The following is a 14,467-nucleotide window of genomic DNA, read 5'->3' on the forward strand; positions in this document are numbered from 1 at the left end:
CACTTGAGTATCTGTTAATAACTTGGTGTGATCAAGCACCACACACTGCTCCTTCCAATCTGCTCTTCCTGTCTCTGCATACTCATTTTTGCCTGTTCCTCTCACTAGCAAACTTGTTCAGTGATACACTTTTTAAGAAAAATATTAGCATTGCTGTCCTGCTGAACTCGCAGCTAGAAGAAGCCAGTGCTTCTCAGACTGGTGCTTTCCAGAGAAGCTCACTAAGAATTAATTTTTCAACATGGTCTAAATCATTTGCTGTCCTCATATGACAAATGCTGCAACATTCCACTGCTAAATTGCCTTTTTTTTTTTTTAACTTTATTGGCTACTCTATCCATCATTTCCAATTAGAATAAAGCTAGCAGTTATCTTTGGTAGGAGCATGTTGTCACATGAATCATGCTGAGTAAAGGAAACGGTGTCTATTCAGGTCAGTCAGGAGGAATGGCTCGTTGCAGGGTAGAACTTCAATCTTCAGAGACTTGTTTGAGAAACTAAGACTCATCAGTTTTAGGAAAGCTCATCCTTTATTGCGGGTAAGAGTCCTGTATTTTGGGGGAATTTGGGGATGTGCACATATTCAAATCTCTGTTGTATAAAATCAAATTCATCTGCCTTACAAAACAGTCCTGCTCTATGCTGCAGACTTCTGAGGATGTGAACTCCTTTGAGTATCCACCGTGATAGCAGAACTTGCCACCTGAGGCTTTTCCAGGGACACCCGAGTGCCTGGAGCATCACCATGTTCTTTCACTGTGCCATGAGCGTTCCTCTTGCTTTTCTTTTGTCCTTTTCCAAACATAACACTTGTCTCTGTGGACCATTCTGTCAGGAACCACAGCCCTACCTGCAGGGAGGGGCAGCCAGAAGGCAGGCGTCAGCCTTCACCAACAATCCTGCAGGGCCTGGCAGCCCTGGAGAGCGCCCATCAATCTCACTGGTCATGTTTTTCTCTTCATCAGCATGGAGAGAGAAGTGTTGATGACTGAGGTGGTGGATCTAGTGTCCTCTTCTACTCCAGGATCCATCCTGTGTAAAGAAACACTAAAAGCTGGTTTAGCAACTATAGCTCTTTGATTCTCTTCTGCCGCCTCCTGGCACATACAGTCTGCTCTGCTCACTTGCTAAAAGTGTAAGTGGCTTTACGTCTCTGCAGCGTCTGATGCTCTTGAATTGATAAGGAGGGTGGCTGGTTCCTGAGGAACTCATCTTGGGAAAGGTGAGTTTTAGTATGAAATCTTGACATTTCGTAGTTCCCCTTTGAACATTGGCTGGTATCTAGAAGGGAGACCTTCCTGCACGCCTTTCTCCAGTCCATGTAATTAAGCAGAGTTGGGAACCATGGTGTCAGCATGGAACTTCATATTGCTCAAAAAGGCTTTGGAGTACAGGCTCTGGGTCCAGCAAGGCAGGCAAAGAGAAACTCACTTTTTTCCAGTCAGGAAAAAAAAAGAAAGAAACACATAAAAAACCCCCCAACCAACAAAACAGCAAAAAAATCAAGGCCTGATGAGGAGGGGAATTACTAAGTTGCAAAATAGGAGGTTTGGAAGCTACTTTGTGACTTGGGGAACAGAGGGATAGATCAGCATCATGAACAGGGAAGGCAAAGAACAGGCAGTGCCCCAGGCAAAAGGTATTTTCCATTCCTGGTGCTAAACTAGTATTAATAAAGAGCAAAGCCTGAACAAGCCACTCAGACCTTCAGAGTCCAGGCTGAGAAGGCAGCTTCAGCCTTACTCATTTGCTTACACCTTCAAACAACTACTTTCTATTCTTGCATTGAACTAATTGCAAAGTAACACTCAGTTTTAGGGGGCTGGAGTTGCTCTCGTAGGCTTATGCTTGCTAATGTGCAGTAGCACACACTTGTGGTACTCTGCTTGTAGCTGTCTTAATGTCTTAAAAATCCTAATGTCTTAAAACCTCAGTGTGAAAGGGAATATATGTTGAATGCACATATTCCTTGTCTTCTTCAGAAGAGGGTGGAGAATTAAGCCCAAGAGCTCTGCAAGATCTAGGTATGTCATATTTCTTCCTTATAAAACCACTGTACAAGAATGAAACAAGGCATGAAAATATTTTAGGAAACAACACGTGGAATTTTTTTTTCCCAGAGATGGAATTTCTCTGGAATTTTCACTGTGACGCTTTTCCATTCACTTCCCTTCAACTCCATGCATCGAAGAGGAGGAGCTAAGAGAGACAAAAAGCTTTGCCTTTGCCCCTCTCTGCTGCAGCCTGGACCCTGCAGGACTGGGTCCTTTGTAGTTCCCAGTGTGGCTTCTTCCCTGCTGCTCACTCTGAGTGCTGCTGTCTAGCCAGTTACCTCGGTGGGTTTTAGCACTTTGCTTATTAGCTCCGCTGGATCTCCTGCATAGCGTGAGTTTCCTCTCTTGCTGTATAAGAAGAAAAGCTACATAAAGATGAGGTTTGTAGAAACCTGCTCTGTGATTGGGAATCTGTGTATTCAGTGGCGAGACCAGCGGTGGTACAGCTGCAACAGTTTTCAGATTTTTTGAGCACCTAAAACTTCTGCAGCGGTAACAAAATCCCATACATTCTCATAAAATCTAGCATATTTTCATGGCTCCTTTTAAACACATTTGTTCTATTTGTATTTCTCACTTAACGCTGTTCCTGCATTCAGTTCTTTCGTTCCACTCTCAGGCCTTGACCTCCCAAAGAAATCCTCCTCCTGGACCTGCAGCACAGAGATCTTCAAAAAGGGAGGGGTAAGAAATGGTGAGAGCAAAATAAAACAGGACCATCGATCAACATCAGTCTTGTGACGTCTTTACTCACAGCTGTCAGCTTCTCTGTGATGCTGCATCATTTCTAAAAATAGAACTTAAGGTCCTTGGGGAAATGGCACTTGTCTTTTGTTCTGCGAAGCGCCCTGTGTGTTTTGAGTCTCGCTTAAAAAAGCCCTGTACACGGTAGAAGAATACAGTGGGGTTTAAGATGCTTTATTTTCTTCTTCTCAGGTATAGTCCTCCTTCTTAGTGGTGATAATGAACTTCAGAAGGTCCAAATGGCATTGCCCGTTGCTCTTCACAGCTAAAATAAAAGGTGAAGGGAGATTGTAGGAGACTGATAAACACCACCAGGCTAAGCAAGGGGGGGTTGTACAGAAGCATGCTGTTTGCTCTAGCCACAGGTGCTTCTTGCCTCCCAGTAGCTTAAATAAATAGAAAAACAATAACATGAGTAATTAAATGCAGGGAAAACAGGCAGGACAGACTAATTGGAACAGTCTTTTGATGATAAATCAAGGAAAATGACATGGGTAGGAGTGGAAACTACAGCTCAAATGAGTATCAGTTTGAGTCTCAGACACAATTTAAAACAGCGTCACAGTTGCCTTCCTGGGTCAGACTGAGCTCTTCCAGTGCCTCTGATTTTAACAGAACTGACTCATGAAGACTCTTGAGAAGGAGTAAAATACTAAAACCAAAAGGTTCTGTGAAATTTGAGATGAGATTTAATCTTTCAGAGTATGGAAGCAGAGGGAAAATTTTACAATATATGGGAGCCTAGTCTACAAGGAGTTGTTAAAGACCTCACCGCCTGTGCTTTGCGGAGAAGCTCGGGGCCTGTGCGGACCGTCCACTGCCTCAGGTAGGGTTGCAGCTCTGTTATTTTCTTAGCTGTGTACTTGGGTAAATGTTCAGCTTCCCGTCATCGTCTTCAATTTCCAGACAATTGCAATAAACCAAAAACACTGCCTGTGAGTCCGCACTTGGAAGGGAGGTACTGGGATGTGAAGGAATGTGACAAAAGGCAGAGGAGGGGGATCAGAATCCTCAGTGAGAAGCAGTCTGTATTTGCTTGTAAGTTAAGTTTCTCTTCAGCTGATATTTCACTACTTGAGTTGTTTATTCTGGACAAATTCTGTCTTGTAACTTCTCCAAAATGGTGCAGGAGATGCGTTATACACAGGCCTGGATTTTGTCATGCCAAGAGCAGAGGGTGCGTGTGACCATATGGCCGCCTCCGCGTCGTGATACAGAGCATATTCACCACACGGAGCGGCCCGCTGTGGACTAATGCCCACCTGGAAAATCCATCCCTGGAGTACTGCCAAGGGTCAGTTTTGTGGCGGTTTTTTTCCACCTATGTGCTGTAGAGAAATGGTTGACAAATGATGGTGATGGGTGCAACGCTGATGAAAAAAGGCTCAGAAACTTTTGTGACAACCTGTTCAGTGAAATCCCTGGAGTTACTGAGAATTTCCTCCTCCCCTCCATTGCAATGAACTTGAAGGAATCACATTATTAGTAGTATATCCTCTTATTCATGTAATTTTTGAGGTGCTGCATCATGCCCTTAGCTTGTTGAAGAATGTAAGTAAACCTTGCCTGCAACTGCAATATTCAAGATGCATTTTTCAGATGCATCAGAAGGGGCACAGCAGGTCTTGGTTCCCTCTGCAAAAACTACACGTTTCAGGGCAAACTCACGCCTCACCTTCCTCGGGGAAGGCCAGGGATTCCGGAGGCACAGCAGATGGCCGTCACACATCACAGCCTGTATCAGTGTCATCCGTTAAACAGCGAGGGCCACGAGTAGGGGTGAAAAACGTGTCAGGTTTGAGGAGGCCCAAGAGGAGGATGAGGCAGAGGGCTCACCCGCGGGGGAGCGTCAGGGAAAGGTGCCGGCAGGCCCGGGAAGGAGGGAAGGCGGGCGGGCGGGTAGCAGGGCCACTGAGTGAGGGGGCGCTGAGGAGACCGGGCCGGGGCAGGCGGCGGAGGAGCCTTCCCGGGCGGTGGGGAGTGGCGCGAGCCGCCGCGGCCCGGCGGCCATTTTGAGGAGGACAATACCCGCCGCACGGCAGAGGCCCGCTGCGCCCGGCGGGCGGGGCGGGGCGCGCGCACGCAGCGCGGGCAGCTGCCGGGGCGCGCGCACGCTCCGCCTCCCGCCGCCGCGTTATGTAACGGCCGGGGCGCGCGCGCTCCTTCCTCCCCCCGTCTCCCCCCGCCCTGTCCCCGCCCCCCCTCGTCCGCCGGGGTCCAATGGGCGGCGGGGCCGCGCCGGAGGGGGGGCGGGGGAGAGCCCGGCGGATGGGGCGGGCGCGCGCACGCACGGGGGCAAGGCGCGGCCCCGCGGCAGTGCGTGCGCGCTCCCTTCCCCCCCCCGCCTTCCCCTCTCTCTCTCTCCTCTCTTCTCCGCCGCGCTCGGTCGTTTCTTCCCCCCCTTTGTGAGGCGCTCGGAGTGGCCCGGACATCGCTGACTCGCCATGGCCGACGAGAAGCCCAAGGTGAGGCAGGCGCCCTCCCGCCCCCTCCGCCTCCCTCCCTCGCCCCCGCCGCCTCACTTCGTCCCTCAGGCGGCAGCGGCGGCGGGAGGCTAGGCCTCGGCCGCGGGCCCCGGCCCCGGTCCGGCCAGCCAACGGCCTCGGCTCCGCCGCGCCGGCTTTGCGCGCCATTTTCCTGCGCACCCAGGCCGCGGCCGCCTTCCCGCCCCGCCGGGGGAGGGGGGCCGGGGCCGCAGCCTCCCGGGGCGGGCGGAGGATCCCCGGGGAGGGCGGCGGGGAAAGGAGGGGGGGCCGAGGGGGGCGAATCCGGGCTCCCTTCCCGCCCTCCTCAGGGAGAGAGGCAGGTCCGGAGGCGGTTGCTGCCGTTTGCTTTCCTCCTCCTCGCGGGGCCGGATCCGGCCTCCCCTGCGCGGCTGGCAGTGGCTCGGGCGCAGCATCCCCGCTCGTAACCAGCCTTTCGCTGGGGCACTTGCCAGCCCCTTCCCATACGGTGCTGGCAGGAGCGCGCCGGGGCCTTTCCGCCGCGGGAGGGGCGGGCGGACATCGCTCCCTGCCCCTTTTGTGCTGCCTCTCGCCCCAGCTCCCCCAGCCGCGGGAGGGGCCGCCCGGGGGGGGGGATGTTCCTGCGGGCCGGGGGGCAGCCGCGTGGAGCTTCGCTTTTCAACGGCAGGAGTTAAAAAAACAACCACCGCGAAAACCCACAGCCAGCGAACGCCGCGCTGCCGCGGTTCTCTTTTTTTTTTTTTTTCTCCTTTCTTTTTTTTTTTTTTCCCCCTGACCCCCCATTTTTAAACTGAGTTCCAAGGCGCCAGAAATTAATAAACGCCGCCAGGCCCGTGTGTCGGGGCCGTGGCCTGGGAGGGCGGCGTGCGGGGATCTGTCACATGGCGGGGACCCGCACCCCGGCCGGGGCCATCCGACACCCTCCACGCTTCTCCTGAAGAAAACAAAGATGAAAACGCTGCTGGGCACCTCGGGAGCGGGCGCTGCCTCGGAGCTGGGTAGCAAGGAATCTTCCCATTGCCTCTCCCGTGATACTCTGGGTCAGATACAGGAGCAACGGAGTTGAAAGTTGGTTCTCTGCAATTTCTGCGTGTGGCTTCTAATGGAAGCGAGATGCTCGGACTGCTTATTTAGGAGGGTTTTTTCTTAAACATATTCTGAAGGAGAAAGCTTGGTGGTTCTCAGATTTTGTCGCCTTTTCAAACACAGTCCTTTAAAGTATCTTGAAGTTTTCTTCAGAAGTACCTCAACTGATATGAAAAAGTTTGATACATAGTAAGAAAGAGACTTGCTAGTGGTTGAGATCATAGTTATAAATAACTTTATTCCTTTGATTGGAAGCTGTAGTGTTGCAAATTATTGTGCCTTTGATAGAAATAACTTTTTTTTTTTCCTTTTAATTTGTTGTAAAACAACTGGCCTAGTAAGTGTTCACTGCTACTTTGCATGTTAACCAGTCTCAAGAATGACAATTAATATTAGTAGGGTTTGGCAGGTTTTTTGTATGTGGCTTTTTTATTTTCAAATAAAAAGTACTGACCTTTATTTTCTAATTCCAAGTTTCAAGTTGGTAAACAGCTATAATATATTTATTTCCTTCTTTTTAACGACCTGTTGCATTTTGGTAAAATGTTAACTTCTTGTTTCATACCTTTTAAAAAAGTGTTGAGGTGGTTTTTTTTTCTTTTATTTCCTCAACAGGAAGGAGTGAAGACTGAAAACAATGACCACATTAATCTGAAGGTGGCAGGGCAAGATGGGTCTGTGGTGCAGTTTAAGATTAAGAGGCATACACCACTTAGTAAACTAATGAAAGCCTATTGTGAACGACAGGTATGGTTCTTGTATGATCAACTGGTGTCTGGGGGAGAGGTGATCTCCATAGAGATAGATGAAGACAGTAGTCTTAACACTATGTAAATATGCAAAATGATAAAGACTTAACAGAAACTAATTGTGTTGAGGAAAGCATATTGTTCTTAGGATCTGTTATAGATTGGACTGACAGGGTTGCGACAGGAAACGGGTAAAATAAAGATTGGTTGTTATCTTTGTGAAATCTGCATTATAGGTGTAGGCTGTTGGGAGGCAACTGTTACTCTACTCAAAAATATCAGTATGGAAAGGGTGGGTTAGGAACCTGCAGTATGAATTTAGTATAAAGAGTTGAGTGATAATCAGCGGTATTTTTATAACTCTGAGTAACTTCTTGGTCTGGTCATAGAATTCTGATTTATTAGCTTAGTATTATTGCATCGAGATGAGAGAATATCAATGAGTATTTCAGGGTTTAAAGGGGTCTAATGTCTAGCTTAAGAAGGAGCTTGTACATTTAATGATGAGGGTTTTTTTCTCTTGTGGCATAGTTGTCAAATTAATCCTGAGGGACAAAAAACCCCATTTTGCTAGTGTAGTGGCAAGTGCAGCCACCCTACTAGGTTGCAGGCAGCTATTGCAAGTTTTAAAAACATCTGTGTTGAGTAGTACTGTGTAACACTTGTGAAGCTTTTGATTAGGAAAACTTTGTCTCTGTGGTCCATGTTTAATGACTGTCTGCCTTTAAAAAGTTCCATCTCTACAAAAATGTTTGAAATTGGGGAAGGTTCTTTTTTTAAAACACAAATAGTCAGTGATACCATCAAATACAATAAAACCAGCATGAAATATTGAAGTAACTCTTTCACTGCCAAGAAAAACAAACTAATTCATAGAGTGGTATAACTTCTTTGGTTTACCTATTGCCACAATAGGTTGGTGATACAAATAAAAGCAGGGAAAATCAGTTCATACTGAACACGTGAATATGTTCTTGTATGGGTGTTCTGGGGATAAATTAGTGAATGTTTGAAGCTGTGAACTCATTTTTACTACCTTTGTCATACAAACTCATATTATGGAAATCACTGTATTGCTTTTTCCAAACATAAAGTGCAGTCTTATCTGCCTTTTTGGGAGTTTGAGGATTGGTTAGTTGTCTGTAAAGTCCTGGGAAAGATGATTTTAGAAGTATCATTCATATTTCAGTTACTTAGAAACAAACAAAGTAAGATTCTAAAGCTTTTCACCTAAATTTCTACTCTGCTTTAACAAAACCAGCAAACCCCCAAACAACCACCCACCCAGGTGTAACTGGAGGGGAAGAAAAAAATCTTTAGAAGGGGAGACATTTTTTCTGATTTCGGCTTTAAGCTAATAGGTATCCAAAGGATATTTCTGTGGAGATGGACTTGTCTTTAAATTTTATTTCTTAGGTGCTTACTTCTCAAACTTTGTTTCAAAGCGTTTGTTTTGTGTGTCTCTAAAAGTTAGGTTTTGTTTGTGTTCCTAACTAGGCATACCCAATCTTAAAATCCTTAAGCTGTGGACTTTAGATTTTGTTTTGGAGAGATGGAAGCTGCTTATAGTAGATAATTTAGCAGCTTTAAAGAATGAAAATCATGTATTGCATGCAGTAGACCTAAAATGGAAGTAACTAGACCTTGAATGATATGTTTAGAAGATCGAGACTATTTGCGATTATTGTAGGTGGGGAAAAAAATCATCTATGGAACATACTTAATTTTTTGTGGATGCTAATCTCGCCAAGGTACAGTTTTTCAGTATTTTTTCAGCTAGCATTTATTCAGCTCATAAAGTTGTCTGGAACCTGCAAAAAACCAACACTTTTGGAGTAGGAAATACATATTTTAAGAAACACAACGTTGGAGAAAACAGCTCGAACCAAATGTTGCTGTACAAAAATGTGTTGCTGCCATGACACTTAGCCACATGGTTTTCTTAAACAAGATGATGTTCTGAGTGAACAGAATCTTAGTCAGGCTAGAGAAGGCATTTTGGTGTGAACTATAAAGTCTTACCAAAAAGTTTTTCATATTCTTCATGAAAATATTTTTCCTGACAAATTAACTTCTCAAAAATAAATACTATGTTGTTTTCTTTCATATGTTATGTCGGCTCTTGCATGGCTGAATGAAGGCTTCTTTTTCTAATTCAGAGATGCCAAAGCAGTGCCATGCAATATGTTGCATTTACATCAAAACCAACTAGACTTCTTGTATTTTTAGAAACTAGAGAGAGAGAGTAGGTAGAACTGGGAGAGAAGTACACACCAAGGTTCTTGGTTCTGGTTGTATCCTCAAACTTCATTCATCTTCCTTTGCAGAATGCAGTGTGCTGTAGAGTACCTTTGAAAACTTAACTTTTGAATTTGAAGTTTATGTTATTAGTAGAAGGGGTTGTTGCTCTTTAGTTATCTTTTTGAATCTGTCGGCTCAAGCGAGAATGAGAAGTAGTCTTCTGCGGATGGAAGAGGTCAGCAAAATTACCATTGTGTGGTAGAAATGCTAGTTCGAAATAATATTCCATAGTTTCTGGAAGCAGAAGATTCCTTTAGTTTTTTTGAAAGTTCCAGCTGTGCATGGAAAAACTTTGTTCCATTGATTTCTTGTTAATAGGAACTCAAGGTCAAAAAGTTACCTTTGGCTACTCTTTGCTGCTGCAGACTAATAGATGGTGGTTGCATTTCTGGAAAAAAATCTTTTAGAGTACCTTTGCTTTTGGGGAAGATCAAAAAGAAATATTGAATATTACTGTTTGACATTTGTTATCTGAAGTGTTGCATCTAATTTTTAAGTGAATTATTAAAAAGCACTATAAAAATCTTGGCCTTCGGGGTGAGACTTGTGTACTAGAAATTGCTTTAGTTTAACTTACAGTCAGTGGGGGCACTGTTGCTTCTTGTAGTTATTGGACACAATGCAATTTTTAATACAAAACAGATTGCAAGGATTTGTAGTGAAATGCCTTAAAGTCAGTGCACGAGGGGAGTACGAAAACTATGTCGTGCATTATGAATGGTGGCTTTTAGTGATCATGCTGCAATTTCAGTGACAAGTTCAAGGGAAAACTAATGAATGGCTTTACACCAGACTTAATTTCCGTTGTGCTACTTTTCTTTGTCCAGGGGTTGTCAATGAGGCAAATCAGATTCCGGTTCGATGGGCAGCCAATTAATGAAACAGACACACCTGCACAGGTAAACAACAGGAACGAGACTAAAGAACTGTATTTGAAATTTGCTGCAGGAGTTGATGCTTCTGTTTCATATAAAATACTTATGTAATTGTATATATTAGTGATAGAACTTGATCTTTTTTTTTTAACCGTTATTTTGGTATAAACTAGTTTAGAATTATTGGAAATGGAATCTAAGACTTGTTTAGTGTTTTGAATACTAAATCTGTATCACTGTAAGTAATCAATAAAGAAAATGAAGTACAGTGTACAGATGGTGAATCTTGTAAAACTGTCACTTTATTGAGTCATGGCTCGGAGATAAAAATTGGTAAGTTAAGAGTTCAGGTTTTCCCGAAGCAATGGCTTTATTTATTTTATTTTTTAATAAAAGCTTGCCAGGGTGTTATCAGACATCCTGTTTGCAAACTTGCATTTCTAATACGAAAGTAATTTTCTGTTATTTGTAACTTGAAGCTCTGTTTCAGCGGCATAAATTTAATGAATACTGTGAAGTTTGAGTTGTCTGTTTGTAATTGGTTAAAACGAAGGTCATTCCAAGAACAGAACGGTTCACTGTGACTCTTGAGTATTTTTCTGTACTGCTCCATGTAGCTGTGTTTAATCAGCCTTTTCAAGTGATACAGTTTGATAATGCTTTTTGGAACTACTTGTTACAAAATAAGGGACTCTTGGTTTTTAGAAGGTTTATAATAGATCTGTATTTTCTAAGCAGTTGCTCCAAAGAATGTGCCTCTTATGGCCACAATCTATGCAACTTTTTAACTTGGAATACTGATAATTGAGGCAACAGGGTGCTTTTCTCTCCATCCATGTTATGCTGAAGCTAAGGATCAGTCTTTTTATAGCTGTGGTAAATGGCATAGACCAGTTTGATTTCCTGGAGCAGAAATTGAGACTGTTTAGAAATCTAACTTACATTAGTTAGAGAACTCCTTCAGTCTTGGTACGGATTTTATCAGTAGGTAGTATTAACATCCCAGGAATATCAACTGTAAAACTTATGGTGAAAAAAGAGAATTATATTAATACAGTATTGCTGTTCCTCGCTAGCAGTTTGTTACATCGTTGACAATATAAAGTGTTTTTAATTTTTACGTGCTTGCTGATGATCTGTTTTACTGCCTGGTTGGGCTAGGGGCCTTAATTACAGTCTGCTTTCTTTAGTGCTGTAGCTGAAGCCACTTGCACATTTGAGCAGCAGCAGCAGCAGCAAAGTGGAATTGTGGCAATGTTGTACGGTAAACTGAGGAAGTAAATAGGAGAAAAGATGCGATGGCAAAGTAGGCAACAGAATTAAAATACTATGAATGCTGGTCTTTTTCATAGGAGTCATACAGTGCACCCTGAAGTTGCATACTAGAATTCATTCTAGGACAATAGTTACCAACTGGCTTTTTTTTTCCATGCAATTTCTTTGCTTTTGAGTTACAGTGAAGTAGGTTAAATGTGCAACATGATGATGATGGAGGGGAGTGGGGCTGGTCTGGTTGAGTAATCATGAGGATAGGAAATGTAAGAATAACCCAGACTATAGTAGATACCTGAGAAGAGTTGAAAGCCTTTTTTCTCTTTTCTGCTGTAGTTGGAAATGGAGGATGAAGATACAATTGATGTGTTCCAGCAGCAAACAGGAGGAGTTTACTAAAAAAAGACAAACACACAAAAAAAGAACCTGCTACTTTCCTCTTCAGAACTGTGCTCCCACAGGCGACACATTCACAATTAGAAAAATGAGACTTGGTTCAGCCACATCCTGACTACTGCAGTATAGTTTTCTCTCTTCTCTCTCTGATTTTTTTTTTTCCTATTCCTTCTATTGTACATAAAGTAACTGGTGTATGTGCACAGACATAATGCATATTTTTTTTAACTAAATGGCCAATAGTATGGTTTGATCAACATTTAATGGAGATGGGGTGGGAAAACAAACTGGTTCTGTGAAAATGCCCCTTTCTCCGTTAGTGGCATGCTCCTTCTACTTTTATCTTTATATTCCAGTAAGTTATTTTGCTCTCACTGTTTAAAAACAAAAACCTTGCATACCTTGTTTGATTGGATAACTTCAATGTTTTTCTTTTATCATTGTAAAACCAAGGACAATTTTATAACTTTTTTGTACGTAGCTGTTACATGTAGAGCAATCTCTGTCTAAGTAGGGGTAAATTACTCTTTAAAAAAAAAAAAAATCCTAGATAGTTTTCCCTTCAAGTAAAGCGTCTTGTTGTTTAAATAAACTTCTTGTTTAAAATAACCAGTTTTCTTTATTTTTCTGTGGAGTAATAGTACTCAGCACTTGTATTTCTTTCTCCGCAGCACTTTATGCTTCTCAGTTCTCAGCTTTCTATGCGGTAAGTAAGCATAATCCCCCTTTTACAGTCAGAAGACTGTTGGAAAATGAAAGGCTTCCTTGAGACCTCTCAGTAATTGAACTGGAAATAGAAGTCAGTTCTGTCTTACTTTGATTTTTTTGGGGTGTGCGTGTATGTTCTGCTAAGCCAAAAATGTTTGATTAGGCAGACTGCAAAATACTGGACTATTACTTATGCCTTTGGGTTAAGCTCTTTTTGTTAGTCTTTAATAGAAGCATCAATATTGTTGTTACAGTAGCTTATTTAAAACTCTGTATTTTAATGCTTTTTGATGTAAACATTAAGTTAAAACGAGTGAATAATTTCATTAACCTCATAATTTCATTCAGTTTACCATGGTATCAAATGGGAGATGCTTGGAAATGTAAAGCAAAAATAAAAAATTGAGTTCTGTTTTTGGGTGTATTTAGCTATGGTGGTGTAGATTCCAAGCTCTGTTTTACTGCTGTGGTGTTCCTGCTTAAAAGGGGAAGAGGCTTGAAGGGAGCCAGCGACAATGATGTTTTTCATGGGTCTTTTCCACCAGGCTGTTGTTCCTGAGTTTTCTCATTGGGAAATTTAGAGGTCGTGGTGAAATCCATGGATGTTCCTGAAAGGTTATAATACCTGTCTATTCAGCAGCCCCAAACCGTTCTCTGATGTCCTAGGAATGTTCTAATACTTTGTAGTGTTTGCAGTAAGTTAATGCTCTTTTAGATATTAACTTGTTAGCAGAACTCACTTTGGAGTGGTAACTTTTGTAATAGTTAATTCAAGAAGTGATTATTATGTGCTAGGCCTGTGCCTGCTGGATCTGGAAATTCTTGAACTTTGTGGCAAAACGATGAGTCTGTGCATTTAGCTGATGGATAATGATCTATTTGACTTCTCTCATGACTTTAACACATTTGATACTACATTAATTGCACCTAATGGAGATAAAAGAATAATAGCATCTGTTTTTGCAGTTGCTTTTGACTATGTAGCTGAAGAATGTAGCTGTGTGCCATTGTTTTAATTTTAGGAAATTGTACTGCTAAGCAGATTATTTCATATTCTGGTAGGTATCTTGGAGACTTCTATGGTATATTGTAAGGTTGGAATTCCCTCTTACGAACAAATGTTTTCATACCCAAATCCACAAAAGCCTGGAAAAAGCTTCTTTGGGGGAAAAAAGGGGGGGAGGAGGGGGGAGTACTGGGAATATATTTCAACACTTTTTGTAGGTTAGACATGGAATACATTGCTCTTTGGTTTTAGAATTTCTGGCTTTCAACCTGGCTAGACTACTGATAACGGTGTATAAAATTCTTTCAACTTGATGTTATGCCAAGACTTTTCCCAGGAGAAAGCTGTCTTTATCTTATTTGGCCAAAAAAGATGTTTGGACTTGCTTTAGTTTCTGAAGAAAGGGTGAGGTCTCCTTAACTACAGCTTTTTTTCAGCCCAACTTAAGACTGTGAAGCTCAAAACTCCCTGTTGTATCTTGCCTGCTGGTTTTTTTTTCTTTCCTGAGGCAATATAAGTCAAGTGACAGGTACTGAACAGCATGCTTTCAAAAACAATGCCTTAATTTCCAGAATTAATAGAGTGGTACTTCATCTGTTGTGAACTTACATGCAGGAGTCTTGTAACATAATGTTCTGTTAATAAAATTAGACCACTTAAGGTGGATTTTGATTAGCTTAGCAAAATTCCCCTGTACAAAATTGAAAAACGTAGACTTTTGTACCTTTTGAATTGATGTGACAGCTTTGAAAAGAATTCTTAATTCAGCATAAATTGAAAATTCCTCTAGTGTTTAGCAACAGGCTATTAA

At 42.8% G+C, this 14,467-nt stretch overlaps 1 protein-coding gene across 4 annotated transcripts; it reads left to right on the plus strand.

Moving 5' to 3' along the window:
* The first annotated feature begins 5,029 nt into the window (after window positions 1-5,029).
* SUMO2 (small ubiquitin like modifier 2) lies at window positions 5,030-13,072 on the plus strand. 4 transcript variants are annotated; one of them, XM_054846646.1, is made up of 4 exons: window positions 5,030-5,263; window positions 6,965-7,096; window positions 10,227-10,298; window positions 10,458-10,508. In XM_054846646.1, exons 1-4 carry the CDS (start codon window positions 5,243-5,245, stop codon window positions 10,491-10,493), a joined length of 261 nt encoding a protein of 86 aa, XP_054702621.1. In that variant the 5' UTR covers window positions 5,030-5,242; the 3' UTR covers window positions 10,494-10,508. The 4 variants fall into 4 exon arrangements, with proteins under 4 accessions (XP_054702621.1, XP_054702622.1, XP_054702618.1 ...); XM_054846647.1 differs by lacking the exon at window positions 10,458-10,508 and adding an exon at window positions 11,465-11,810 and having other exon boundaries at window positions 5,038-5,263; XM_054846643.1 differs by lacking the exon at window positions 10,458-10,508 and adding an exon at window positions 11,883-13,072 and having other exon boundaries at window positions 5,047-5,263.
* Window positions 13,073-14,467: the final 1,395 nt, after the last annotated feature.

Source organism: Grus americana, chromosome 18 (genome assembly GCF_028858705.1).
Source record: "Grus americana isolate bGruAme1 chromosome 18, bGruAme1.mat, whole genome shotgun sequence".
Classification (NCBI taxonomy): domain Eukaryota; kingdom Metazoa; phylum Chordata; class Aves; order Gruiformes; family Gruidae; genus Grus; species Grus americana.